Source organism: Pan paniscus, chromosome 23, assembly GCF_029289425.2.
Source record: "Pan paniscus chromosome 23, NHGRI_mPanPan1-v2.0_pri, whole genome shotgun sequence".
In the NCBI taxonomy this organism is placed as follows: Eukaryota; Metazoa; Chordata; class Mammalia; order Primates; family Hominidae; genus Pan; species Pan paniscus.
Window position 1 is genome coordinate 28,637,191 of NC_085927.1, and position 14,222 is coordinate 28,651,412.

At 56.5% G+C, this 14,222-nt stretch overlaps 1 protein-coding gene across 5 annotated transcripts; it reads left to right on the plus strand.

Moving 5' to 3' along the window:
* Nucleotides 1–1,298: 1,298 nt before the first annotated feature.
* LOC112438147 (protein FAM246C) lies at nt 1,299–14,192 on the plus strand. Of its 5 annotated transcripts, none has more exons than XR_004668561.3 (2): nt 1,299–13,309; nt 13,588–14,192. XR_004668561.3 is itself a non-coding variant. In XM_034948683.3 (2 exons), exon 1 carries the CDS (start codon nt 12,459–12,461, stop codon nt 13,152–13,154), a length of 696 nt encoding a protein of 231 aa, XP_034804574.1. In that variant the 5' UTR covers nt 1,299–12,458; the 3' UTR covers nt 13,155–13,184; nt 13,588–14,192. The 5 variants fall into 5 exon arrangements, 2 of the variants coding, with proteins under 2 accessions (XP_034804574.1, XP_034804575.1); XR_004668560.3 differs by having other exon boundaries at nt 1,299–13,233; XR_004668562.3 differs by having other exon boundaries at nt 1,299–13,233; nt 13,737–14,192.
* The last annotated feature ends 30 nt before the right edge of the window (nt 14,193–14,222 follow it).

The window sequence follows — 14,222 nt, forward strand, 5'->3', positions numbered from 1 at the left end:
TCTCAACTGCAAGAGGCATTCCTTCCTCTTTTACTAATCCTCCTCAGCACAGACCCTTTACGGGTGTCGGGCTGGGGGACGGTCAGGTCTTTCCCTTCCCACGAGGCCATATTTCAGACTATCACATGGGGAGAAACCTTGGACAATACCTGGCTTTCCTAGGCAGAGGTCCCTGCGGCCTTCCGCAGTTTTTGTGTCCCTGGGTACTTGAGATTAGGGAGTGGTGATGACTCTTAAGGAGCATGCTGCCTTCAAGCATTTGTTTAACAAAGCACATCTTGCACCGCCCTTAATCCATTTAACCCTGAGTGGACACAGCACATGTTTCAGAGAGCACGGGGTTGGGGGTAAGGTTATAGATTAACAGAATCTCAAGGCAGAAGAATTTTTCTTAGTACATAACAAAATGGAGTCTCCTGTGTCTACTTCTTTCTACACAGACACAGTAACAATCTGATCTCTCTTGATTTTCCCCACAGAAGTCCCTGTTGCGAGTGAGGACAAAGTGTGGGAAGGCCGTGAGGGTCTGCAGTCCCAGATGGCCTTGGCCTCACCCCGCAGTGCGCTTTTGCACCAGAGTGCCACCTTCTTCTCCAGGTCCAGGTCTTCAGCAGTGACCCCGGACCCCAGCTGTAAGGGAGGTGGCAGCATCAGAGGCTCCCCTTGCCTGAGTGGCAGCAGAGGAAACTTGCGTCTATGGGGCCTAGAGGCCTGGGATGTGGGGGAGCCATTCCTGGGGGCAAGTGTCTGCCCTGGTGCTGCATCTGCTGCCTTTTCACACTGGGTGAGACCCCAAGAGACAGCCTGAGGCCGGTCCTCACTCACTGTCTTTGAGGACCTGAGGGGCAGCTGACAGTGGGATGAGGCTGGCCCCCTCCTCTTTGGTGACAGGAAGCCTCCCATGGAACTGTAGGAGCTCACGATGGCATTTTGTTTGGTGCACGAGCTCATCCAGGAGGTCTGGGATCTCTGGTTATATCCGACTTCTGACCTCTGGGCATGGAGGTCTCTCTGCAGAGGCCCAGGCCTGGGCATGAAGGGAGAGAGGCCTCCATTGTCCCACGGGGGCCTAAATGCAGACTGTGCATCCCCGGTGCCCTCAGGAACCCTTCTCTGATCATCAGGATTCTCTTGGACTCTGGGGTCCTTGTCCTGCTCAGGCATCCCTGCCCCCCTCTTCAGGAGGGCCCTCAACACGATCTTCTCTGGACAGGAGTCTGGGGCACAACTGGATGTTGTGGGCCCCAAAGGGGTGACTCCCTGCTCCTGGGCCCCACAGAGAGTCCTTGTGCTCAGTGCGCTGGCTTAGCTGCAAGACATCCTGGAATTGGGAGCACATAGCACCGGCTTGCTGTGGTACCTGTGCATTCAAATTGAAGGCAGGATCGCCAGCAAGGAACACAGGCCTTGCAGGATCACGGAAAACCCTTGGAGTTGTTTTGACACACCACTGATGCCAAGTGTCTGGGTACTTGTAGGATGGCCCTGCCATTCCATCCAGGGGCAGTGGCAACAGGGAGATTCCACAAACAAAGTGAACTGGGGGATGGGATGAGCAGGCTCCAGGCAACTGAGCCCTACTGGCAGGCCCTTGGCCCCCGGGGCCGGGACAGGGGTGACAGACACAGAGTGCCCAGGTAACCACTCCTGGGAGCAGTGGGGAACCGTCGGATGCTTCAACTCTTGAGAGCTGGGCTCTAAGCATCCGCCTTAGCTGCCAACTTGGCCAAAGGCTATGTGAGCAGTTTCCCCTGTTGACGGGCAATGCATCTTTCCAACCTGAGCGAGTGGGTGTGCGTGCAAAGATGGTGCGAGTCACGGATCTGCGCGGGAAGGGTGACCTTAAGGGATTAGCATGGCCAGGTATGCACACAAGGCACCTGCTGGCAATGCCTTGGTGGGGAGCGGGCAGTGCACACAAGAGGTACTGGAGGGAGAGGCGCGCGGGAAGAACAGGCGCGCACAATGGCTGCAGATCCACCTGTGGATCGCTGAAGATTCCTGCTGAGGGTTGAGGCTGCTGGGCTGGAGGACTGTATGGTCCATGCATTGTAATGACCCCTTCTCTCCCTGGCCCGGAGCCCCAGGAGCTATCCGGACTCTCTCCAAGACCTGGTTCTGGCCCAGCAAAGAGGTCTCGGCAGGGGAGCAGGATTCCCGGCCCAGCAGCTGGCTCAGGAGGTGACAGCTTTGGGATTCGCATCTGAGCATCCTCCTGCTCTTCTCCTGGGAACTCTGTTGGGGAGGGTTGCTCAGAACAGAAGTGCCTGGGACGCCCAGGCAGCTGCGGTGATGGCCAGGGCAGGCTGGGAGGGACATACTTTCCATAGGACCCAGTGCTTTCATCTCCGTGCAACTGACCAAGAGAAACCAAACCCAAACTCCTTCCTTTACACAGACCTATTTGAGGGAGGCTGGGTATTGTTTATGTATTTCAACCTAACAAGATTTTGAGATAGTTGGAATGCAGAAGGAGACAGGAGGACTCAAGTGTCCTGTCTTTTGCAAAAATGTCAAACGTAGCTACTCAGTCTCTTTTTTGTTTTTTTGTTTGTTTTGAAGACTATGGTTATTTTGCAAAATATATATTATTTGAGTTTCTCTATGTGCTATTTTTAGATAAATTAATATACTTTTTTCATCAGCACATGAAACGTTCTTCAAAACAGATCCTCTGTTAGTCCACAAAAGCTGTCCCTACACATTTTAGGAAATCATAATCATAATCATTCCAATGATCAGACAACAGAGGAATAAACCTAGAAATGGACATCAAGGCAAACTACAGAACCTATACACATACATGAAAATTAAACCCCACCCTCCTGAATGAGCACTGATTCAATGAAGAAATTAAAATGAAAATCCGAAAATGTTTTCAAACAAATGAAAATGGAAACACCATATAACAAAAGCCTTTGGATTCAGCAAAATCAGTGCTGTGAGGGAAGTTTGTAGCAATAAATACCTACATCCAAAAAGTAGAAAGATGAAAAATTAATAAACTGATGATGCACCTTAAAGAACTAGGAAAGCAAGAACAAAGCAAAACCAAAATTAGCCCATGAAAAAATAATAAAGATCAGAGGAGAACTAAATAAAATAGGGTCTCAAAAACAACACAAATCAAGAAAAGGAATTACTGGTTCTTAGCAAGAAAAACACACTTTGGGTATTTTCTTTTCTTTTTTTTTTTTTTTTGAGAAAGCGTTTTGCTCTTGTTGCCCAGGCTGGAGTGCAGTGGCAAGATCTCCACTCAATGCACGCTCCACCTTCCAGGTTCAAGTGATTCTCCTTCCTCAGTCTCCTGAGTAGCTGGGATTACAGGTGCTCACCACCATGCCCAGCTAATTTTTGTATTTTTAGTAGAGACGGGGTTTCACTATGTTGGTCAGGCTAGTCTCAAACTCCTGACCTCGTGATCTGCCCGTGTCGGTCTCCCAAAGTGCTGGGATTATAGGTGTGAGCCACCATGCCTGGCCTCAAAATATTCTTTTGAGGGACTCTTGCATACAAGCCCCAAGAGGCAGGTGCAAAAATGTCCATAGAAACACAGTAATAGAAAAAAAGAAAATCCAGACTGATTCAAATGTCCATTAACAGGAGAATGAATAAATTAGTTGGAATCTTCTTTTCTTTTCTTTTCTTTTTTTTTTTGAGACGGAGTTTCGCTCTTGTTGCCCAGGCTGGAGTGCAATGGCACAATCTCAGTTTGTAGCAACCTCCGCCTCCGGGGTTCAAGCCATTCTCCTGCCTCAGCTTCCTGAGCAGCAGGGATTACAGGCATGCGCCACCACACCTGGCTAATTTTGTATTTTTAGTAGAGACGGGGTTTCTCCCTGTTTGTCAGGCTGGTCTCAAACTCCGGACCTCAGGTGATCCGCCCGCCTCGGCCTCCCAAAGTGCTGGGATTACAGGCGTGAGCCACCGCTCCTGGCCATTAGTTGGAGTCTTCTTATACAGTGGTGAGACTGAATCAGCTACAGTTGCACAACAGAATGGATGAAGCTTAGAAGTAATGTTGGGTTTAAACGGCCAATCCCAGGCTGTTACATTTACCATTTGCAATAACAATAGGAACTAAGGTAACTGAAGAATCTAACAAAAACTATGCAAGACCTGTATTGAAAAATTATAAAACTTGATTGAAAGACATTTAAAAAATCTAAATAAGAGAGATCATACATAATCTACTCTTTGTGGATTGGGAGATTCAGTATTATAAAGCTGTCGATTCTCCCCAAATTGTTCTACAGATTTAATGCAAATCCAGTAAAAAATTCAACAAGAGGCCGGGCACGGTGGCTCAAGCCTGTAATCCCAGCACTTTGGGAGGCTGAGGCAGGCAGATCACAAGGTCAGGAGATCGAGACCATCCTGGCTAACATGGTGAAATCCCGTCTCTACTAAAAAAAAAAAAAAAAAACAGAAAAATGAGCCAGGCGTGGTGGCGGGTGCCTGTAGTCCCAGCTACTCAGGAGGCTGAGGCAGGGAATGGTGTCAACCCAGGAGGCAGAGCTTGCAGTGAGCCGAGATCGAGCCACTGCACTCCAGCCTGGGCGACAGAGCGAGACTCTGTCTCAAAAAAAAAAAAAATTCAGCAAGGGGTGTGTGTGTGTGTCTGTGTGTGTGTGTGTGTGTGTGTGTGTGCAAGCCATAGACAGAATACTTTTTTTTTTTTTTGAGACAGAGTCTCACTCTGTCGCCCAGGCTGGAGTGCAGTGGCTCGATCTTGGCTCACTGCAACCTCCACCTCCCAGGTTCAAGTGATTCTCCTGTCCCTGCCTCCTGTGTAGCTGGGATTACAGGTGTGCACCATCACATCTGGCTAATTTTTGTATTTTTAGTAGACACAGGGTCTCACCATGTTGGCCAGGCTAGTCTCCAACTCCTGGCCGCAAGTAATCTGCCCACTTCAGCCTCCCAAAGTGTTGGGATTATAGGCGTGAGCCACCGAGCCCAGCCAGTACACAGAATACCATTTTTTACTTAAGTATATTAATCTAGAAGAGTTTTTTTAAAATACAATATACCATTTTTATCTATAACACTTAAAGACAATCAAAGCCAAATTATGCTGTTTCAAGATACCACATACTTAGAAAAACATCTATAAAAAGCAAGAGAAACATACAAATCAGGCCCATCTGGAGAGAAGGGAGTGAAGCATTGCGCTGATACGGGGATAAATATGCTGGTTGGGTAGACAGGCAGTCCTTATGCTTTTGGCTGACGTAGATGTTACGTACTATTTCACGTGTTATCACACTCTCCAGTAAACACGTAACATAAGAGAATAATTAACCACCATCAAGCGTTCTCATCTTGAGACAGGAAGATGTAGAGGAAAGACCTTGATGTGTGTGTCAGTTACAAGGATGTACACCAGTGACTGACATGACTTGGTGCAAATCTTGGGTAGAGACCTATACTTAAGCTCCTCACCCCCACCTGCCGAGGCGTAAGGGCTCAGAGGGGGTTCCATGGGGTGGGCGGGAGTGGTAAGGGTCGAGGTGCAGCCACAGCCTGGCTCTGTGCACACCCTCTCCCTCCCTTCCCACCTCATGTGCACACCCTCTCCTTCCCCCACCCCATGTGCACACCCTCTCCCTCCCCCACCTCATGTGCACACCCTCTCCCTCCCCCCGCCTCTTGTGCACACCCCTTCCCACCTCATGTGCACACCCTCTCCTTCCTCCTCACCACTTCTGCACACCCTCTCCCTCCCCCACCTCATGTGCACACCCTCTCCCTTCCCACCTCATGTGCACACCCTCTCCCTCCCCCCGCCTCTTGTGCACACCCCTTCCCACCTCATGTGCACACCCTCTCCTTCCTCCTCACCACTTCTGCACACCCTCTCCCTCCCCCACCTCATGTGCACACCCTCTCCCTTCCCACCTCATGTGCACACCCTCTCCCTCCCCCACCTTATGTGCACACCCTCTCCCTCCCCTGGTCCCATGTGCACACCCTCTCCCTCCCCCTGCCCCTTGTGCACACCCTCTCCCTCCCCCTGCCCCTTGTGCACACCCTCTCCCTGCCCCCTGCCCCTTGTGCACACCCTCTCCCTGCCCCCTGCCCCTTGTGCACACCCTCTCCCTCCCCCTGCCCCTTGTGCACACCCTCTACCTGCCCCCTGCCCCCTGCCCCTTGTGCACACCCTCTCCCTGCCCCCTGCCCCTTGTGCACACCCTCTCCCTGCCCCCTGCCCCTTGTGCACACCCTCTCCCTCCCCCTGCCCCTTGTGCACACCCTCTACCTGCCCCCTGCCCCCTGCCCCTTGTGCACACCCTCTCCCTGCCCCCTGCCCCTTGTGCACACCCTCTGTACCCCCTTCCCGCCCCAGCCTGTGTTCGCAGTGCTACAGGGTGGCTGCAGCCTTCGCCTCCCACAGCTCCTCAAGGTCAGAGGGCTGGGAACCCCTGGGATGTGGCTGGGATGAGGACCCTGCCCCTCCTCAGGCATTTCCAGGCAAGGGGCACAGAGACACAGCCAGCCCAGCAGCTGAGCCCCTCCTATAAGGCCAGGTGGGAAACTGAAGCATGAACACAACCCCAGACTGGAAATAACAAAGCCGTCATGTACTGTGTGCCTACTGAATGCCAAGCCCTATGCCCTATTCTTTAATGTCATCTTTAATGAGATGTCTTCACTCAGTTCACCCCATGATAGTAGACAGGTATTTATGATGCGCCTACTGCACGCTGGGCACTTTTCTGGGCCATGAGGACTCAGGGAGGTCCCTGCTCTGGTAGAAGTCAAACGCGACAGGAGACAGAGACCAGGGCCCCACACACCAGGAGGAAGAACCCAGTGCAGAGAGTGCCAGCAGGAAGCCACAGGGGCAGGGAAGGCGCTCCTGGGAGGGTGGGTGGCTGCGTCCTGAGGCTGAGCAGGGGGAGCTGGCCTCGGGACAGGATGTACGCAGGCGTGGAGCAGGAAGTTCCTGGAATGATGGGCAAGAGGGAGCAGGTCACTGGGGGCAGGTCTAAATACTGGGGGCTGCATTGGGATAGCAGAGGCCTCGGGCAGGCCCGCTCAGCATGTAGACTCCCCTCCCTGGCCCCTTCCCTAGGATGACAGTGGAGGTCCATCCCCAGGTGGTGGTGAGGACACTCCTGACACAGAGACCCCAGCCCAGCTGGCAGGGGAAGGGGAGCCCCCAAGGACCCCTGTAGGTTGGGGCGTGTCCCGCCAGGCGGCCCTCCATGGTGCCCAGCAGCAGCCCTGCTTGCGGACCCTCTTTAGTCCCCACTGTTAAAAAAATAATTCAATGAAAAATGACACTAGCTGGGCGTGGTGGTGGGTGCCTATAATCCCAGCTACTCGGGAGGCTGAGACAGGAGAATCGCTTGAACCAGGGAGTCGGAGGTTGCAGTGAGCCGAGATGGCACCACTGCATTCCAGCCTGGTGACAGAGTGAGACTCCGTCTCAAAAAAAAAAAAAAGAAAAGAAAAAAAGAAAAATGACACTTGCTATAGCGCTGTAGGGAAGACTATCCAGGACCATGTCACTAGGTATAAGGGACCATGGTAATGAGATTCTGCAGTGGGTAAGAGATTGGGCTCAGCCTCGAAGACAGCATGGGCAAGTGGGATCTGATAGTCAAGGAGCAGGGTGGGGGGCAGCGCCTGGAAAGTGACTAAGAGGAAGCATCAGCAGCCAGGGATTCTGGCTTAACTCCCCTAACAGAATTCTTGCTGAAGGCCGGCCAGGATGGCCAGACCGCACCTGGGGGACAGAGGGGGAACCCGATCAGATGTCAAGGACGGGGGGCTTCTCACTAAACTGACTTTGCAGGATGCTTGCTAAAACTAGAGTTTATAAGGAAGTGCTCAGATGTGCCTAGGGGAAGGCTCAGGAGCCTAAATAAAGTTTGACCAAGCAGAGAATCTTTGTCACTAGCTGTGGTGAGAGTGAGGCCCAGAGTGGGTCAGGGCTTACCTGCTCAGGTTGTGCAATTGGGAGGGGTCCGTCAGGAGCCTGGAGTCTTCCCACTGGGGGCTGAGTCTGGGCCCTCAGGGCACATATAGGTAGGTGCTGTCAGGCCCGACACCCCATGCAGTGCAGACTGGGATGCTGGTGCCTGTGGCACAGACTGGTCAGACCCACCCCAGGCTAGACATTCCTCGCAGGGAGAGCTGAGGCTGCTGACGCCAGGAACAGACAAACAAGGTCATCACCAGGTAATGAGCTCATTACCCACATCAGGCAAGGCCATTGCTGGGTAATCATTTGGCCTCCTGCAGAGCCACCTGCCCTGGGATGGTTCCCAGAGATCTGGCTAGCCAGTGCCACAGGAGGCCGGGGCACAGTTCCAGGGCCTAGTGGGCAAGGCAGGGGTATTCAGGGACAAGGTGTACCTGAGTCCCCACAGGAAGCCCCAGACCCTGCAGTAAGACCTGGAACAAGTCATTCTCCTCTCTAAGCTCTCAAAGAAGAGGTCAGCTCAGGGGTCTGGGAGGCAAGGTCTCCTAGAGTAGACTAAGCTGGCCGCTGCCATGGTAACACACACCCTCCCAGCCAGCCGCTGGTCCTGACAGATGAGGAAACTGAGGCTAGGTGTTTTCATGAGGCCTCTGAACCCAGAACCCAGTACCCAGTGTCCTGAGCAAAGCCCAAGCCAGACCTGCCAGCTTATGTGTACAGAGGCCCCATTATGCAGCCTGCACTCCTGGGGCCTAAAAGGACCATCACCTCCCCTTCTAAGAGGCTGGGCACAGGGGCTGGGTCCCAGCCAGGCCACCCTTCCTCCTCCTCCAAAGGCCCAGGAGCAGCTGCTCCCAGAGAAAGCAGCACAGTCGCAGCAAAGGCTGGACAAGTGTCCTGTGCTCTGTGGTCTGAGCAGAGGGCCAGGGGCCGTGACCCACATGGCCCCTCCAGGACCAGCTCCAAGATGAGCCTTCCTGTCCCCACCAGTGTGTCCGGGACCTCAGGGTGGATCAGCCGCACCTGCCAGCTGCTCCTGTTCCTTGCTCTTCCTGGGGCTCCCCACCACCTTTGGGAGGCAGCTCCAAGACCCTGCTGCCTCCCTTGCTTACCCTCAGGCCCCTGCTGGGTGTGCCCCCTCCCCACACAGACCCCTGAGCCAGCTTCGAGGACTCTGCCTGCATCTCTACGTCCACTCTGATGACTGTGAAGCTACAGTCACACTCTCTGCCTCCACCCCCGCCCTGCCGGGTTCCTGCAGCAGCTCTCAGAGGCCCCCACAGCCCCCTCCCACACACAGAGCTCGCCTGGCCCTGCTGTCTGAGCGCTCCCCTGGCTCCCAACCGCCCTTGGGCTCTGGGACATAAAACCTCCAGCCAAGGTGGCTGCCAAGTTTTATTTAATAGCCATAGAGCACAAAAGGGATGACAAGTCACACGGAGAGACTGCCCCATCGGGACCCCTGGCCAAGCTAAGCAGAGGAGCCCTGGGGTTTCCTCTGACCCCCCACTGTGAATGCATTACTGAGAGGCAAGGTGGCCAGTTGCCCACCCAGCCTGCACGTCTGCATGCACAGAGCTACAGCCTGGGCCCAGGGACAGCCCCGGGAGCCGGTGGCTTCCCACAGGCACAGCCAGCCTCCCCACCCCCACCATGCCTGGCCCCCGGCCCAGGGCACACTGAGGGGAACAGGAGGGGAAGGAGCAGGCCCTGCACTGGAGCCTCAGTCAGCTCCTCTGTGCCAGGGGCAGCTGGGGCTGGCTGAATTTGAGGAACTTCCCGGAGGAACTGGAGAGCAGACCTGTGTGCGCACCCCGCTCTGCCACGCTCCCTGAGGGACACACTGCTTTGGCCGGCCCCCACCCCATCTCCTCTCCGCCAGTCCCCGGTGTCCACCCCAGCCCCGCTACCGATGAAGCTCAAGCCAGGGTCCCCATCACCTGCTTCACGGCCATCCCTGCACTTGAGCTCACGGGCTCAGGGTTGTGCTGACACACCTGCCTGTCCACCCCTCACCGACACCTCTGCAGTCCTCCTCAGGGCCCAACAGGGTCCCCAGGACCCCGCTCCCATTCTGCCCTTGCTCCTGCCAACCTGTCTTCTCTATGCCCATGACTTTGGGACCCTCTGCCACAAGTACCAGCCCCCACATCTGTAGCCTCTGCAGGAACAAGCCCTAATCTGGACTCATTGCAATGGCTCAGGTTCTCTTCCAGCCTGTCCATAAACCTCCAGGCAGAGATCACAAAACTAACAGCTCTTTCTGCAAATCTGGACTCTCTCCTGCACCTTCTCCACCATCCAGGCCTCCCTGTCACTCCTCCTGGGGACCTCAGAGATCTCTTCATTTCACAGGTGAAGACTTGGCTCAGAGAGGGCACAGCCCCTGGGTCACACAGCCCGTCTCCAGCAGGGCTGGGGAAAAGAACCCAGGGCGCTCTTGTTGGCAGTGTTTTAATGACTGAGGGGAGGGAGAGAATGGCTAATGAGGCTCTAGGGATCAGCAGAGCCAGCTGCTGGAGGTCCCAGAGGACGGGTGACTCAGCAGGAATGGGGGAGTCTGAGGAGTTGACAGAGTGCCCAATTCTCACCTCCTCCTGCACCTTCCAGAGAGACGAGCTGCAGGGAGTGATTGAGTGGATGAACATGACTAAAGGGACCCAGTCTTCTCCTCAGCAGCTGCTTGAGGACAGTATTAGCGGTCCCCTCAATCCCACCCCCCCCCAACACATGCACACATGCACTGATCTGCAGGGGCCAGACCCCAGTGGGCCCGGGGACACAGCTTCCAGGGGCTGTCTTGCCATGTCCCTTCCCAGACCTGCCTGGATTCTTGCCAGGCCACCCTCCACAATTTGCTGAGGGAGGCCCCAGGGTCCAGGGCACCCAGAGTGCTAACTAGCCCCTGGAGGTACAGGGAGAACAGCATGCTGTGTGGGGGATACTACTCTGCCCATACCTAGGGCCCTGTGGTGGCCACAGGCAGCACTGCTTATGCAGAGGCACTGGAGTGAGAAGGAGTAGGGTGCAGTAGTGAGGGCTCCACAGAGGGTGGAAGGGCTGCAGGGGAAGGCAGACCAGCAGGGATGCCATGAGGGCCTCAGATGCCAGGCTGCAGAGGTGGACGGGCTGGCCAGCTCCTCTCCCCAGCCTCCTACTGTAAAATGGGAGAGGATCCCAGCCCTGCTGATTCATCCACTCACTCCATGGCAAGACAGCCACTGACAGCTGTGTCCTGGGGCCCACCCGGGCCTGGCCTCTGTGCAGGCTAGCACTCAGCATGCTTAGTGCCACACTCGGCCCAGGAGAAATGACCCAGCCCTGGGCTCAGAGACCCCACAGTGGGTGGATGGAAAACAGAGTCGTTTAAATACAACTGTGAAGGGTGCTGTGGAGGAGGGGCTCGAGGTCCCCAGTGTGGGATGGGGTGGTCATGGAACATTTCCCTATCTAAGTGGGAAAAGTGAGAGCCACCAGGAAAATGGCGGGGGTGGGGGGGAGAGGAATTATGCAAAGACCCAGAAGGATGAAGAAGACTGTTGGATTAGAGGAGGTTAAAGACACAGACAGGCTTGGACATGGTGGCTCATGCCTGTAATCCCAGCACTTTGGGAGGCCAAGACAGGAGGATCACTTGAGGCCAGGAGTTCAAGACCAACCTGGGAAACACAGTGAGACCCTATCTCTACAAAAATAAATAAATAAATAAATAAATAAATAAATAAATAAATAAAGCCGGGCATGGTGGTGCACGCTTGCAGTCCCATCTACTCAGGAGACTGAGGTGGGAGGATCGCTTGAGCCCAGGAGGTGGAGGCTGCAGTGAGCTATGATTGCACCACTGCACTCCAGCCTGGGCAACACAGCAAGATCCTGTTTGTAAAAACAAAACAAAACAAAAAACCCAGCTTGAGATGGCCAGGGATTTCCAGAGGCCCTAGGCAGGCTGCCTTGGAGAGTAAGGGAGACCCTGAAGAGCTCCCATGGAAGGGCCAGCAGCCTGGGGCTGGAGATGCCACCTGGATGGATTCCTCCAGCTGTGTGGACTAGGGGACAGGGTGAGGAGATAATGGCCTGGACTACATGGAAGGACGTCGCCCTGAGCCATTGAAAAGGGCTGTGGGGTCCATGACCACTCCTGGCCTTCCCTTGACTATGATGGAGACAGTAGCTTCTAGTGTAAAATGTGAGCTCAGTTCCTGACTCGTGTCTAGCGGGTGGTGCCTGGTCTTTGGCTGGCGATGCTCCATGTCACCTATGCCCAGAAACTGGGCCATGCCCTTTGTGAGGACCTGCCCACAACGTCGTCGTTCCCGCAGGGTCCCCTGGGAACCGGGCTGCCCGAGACCCGGCCCTGCCGGGGTTCCCTGCGCCCCAGACCGGAACCCCCAGGGCTTTGGTCGTTCCCACAGCCGTCCCGCGGGCCCCCTCCACGGTGCGTCGCCTGGGCCCCAGCGGTAGCTAGGCTGCAGCCTGGGGCTCCCGGCCATCCCGGGCGCTGGCGGCGGTGGAGGCAGCAGGGCGGATGGCGGAGCCCGGCCGCCCGTGGGCCCAGGCGCGTAGTGCGTACAGAGCCAGCGAGGTGCTGCGGCGCGTCACGGGCCGCCGGCGGGACCCGGGGCCTCAATCCAATGGGCCGGGCCAGGAAGACGCCCGAGCCCCGGGCCGGATGGCTCGCCTGCGCGGCCAGCTCCGGGCCGAAGCGGCTTCGCGGTCCGAGGCGCCGCGGCTGCTAAAGCTGGTGGAGCGTACAGGGGCCGGGGCGGCGGGCGCGGGCGAGAGGACCGGCGCGCACAGCCGCGGCTCCGTGTGCTCGGTATGCGGGGAGCCCCGCGGCGGGGCCACCTACCCGGCGGGGGTCCTGGAGGTGAGCGAGCGGCGGCTGCAGGAGGGCCTGGCGGCAGTGCGCGAGGAGCTGGGCGCCGGGATTGAGGCGCTGCGCGCGGAGCTTCGAGCGGAGCTGGACGCTCTGCGCGCGCTGCTGCCGCCGCCGCCGTCCCCGCCTGCCCGCCGCGAGCCTCGCGCTGTCCCCCGCGCCGCGCCCCGCGGCCCGACCCTGCCGCGGACGCTCGGCACCGTGAGCGCCCTGGTCGCCGCCTCCAGGCCCGCAGACGACGCCCCGGACGGCCCAGCAGAATGCGGAGCGCACCGAGCCCCGGCCAGGAAGAACCACAAGAAGATGCCAGTGCCGCCTGGGGCCCCGCAAGGTGGCGGGGACTGAGGGCGACCGCACAAGGGCAGCCTAGGCGAGGTGCGGAAGGCGTCGCGCTGGCTACTCTGGTACCCCCAGGACGGGGCAAGTGAGCAGATCGATCCCCCTCGTGGAGCGTGGCTCTGAGTCAGAAGGGTGCCCGGGTGCCGCCAGTTAGGGCTCCGGTACTGGAAGGAGGGGGTGGGCGCGGGACGGGCGGAGGGTGGGCCACGTGCGTCTGGGGAGTGCGGCTGGCAGCCGGGGTCCTTGCCAGAGACTGAGTCCGGCTAGAGAACAGGGTGGAGCCCCTTTGGACCTTAGAGCTGGGCCTTTGGGCCTTGGGTCTGGGTGGGCCTTTGGGCCTTGGGTCTGGGTCAGCCTTTGGGCCAGGGCTGGGTCAGCCTCCAGGGAACAGCCGAGACTCCTCTTCCTTGGGGTGACTGCAGGTTCTTTTTCTTTCAAGGTCTCAGTGAGGAGGCAGGGTCTCCACGCACTGGAATAGTGTCAAACCACACACAAGGGCACAGAACCCAGGGACACAGGGCGGCTGAGACACGCAGCTGGTGATGGCCCTCAGGATGGTGTCAACCAGTATGTAATCACTTTCCACAGGGCACCAACTGGACAGAGGCCTCCGGTCAGCCTCACTCTGACTGCAACCCCCTCTCACTAGACAGCATCACCTGGACACAGAGCCTCACCTAGTCTGTGTCCCATGGACACAACTTTGCTTTGGACAGTGACACCAAGAATACTCACCCCTTTACTTAGCCAGACCACAGGCAGCCACCTGGACACAAACATCTCTCCAGAGTCACCCTCCACATAGACTCCACAGCAGAACTCCCAGGGAGGCACTGGGGCATGGCTTCAGAGCACCAGGCAGCCCTCCGCGGTGCCCAGCACCCGCTCAGCCAGGGCAGCCTGCAGCGGAGCCTGGAGCCAGCAGCTTCTCATCTCTTGGCCTCGGGAAATGTAGCGGGAGTCATCATTTAGCAGAGCACGGTGTCCCTGGGTTGGCCACCCAGCTTAGTTTTAAAATAAAATAATCTTGGCCTAATGGTGGAATTTCTGACTGCTAGATGTTCTCCTTCCATC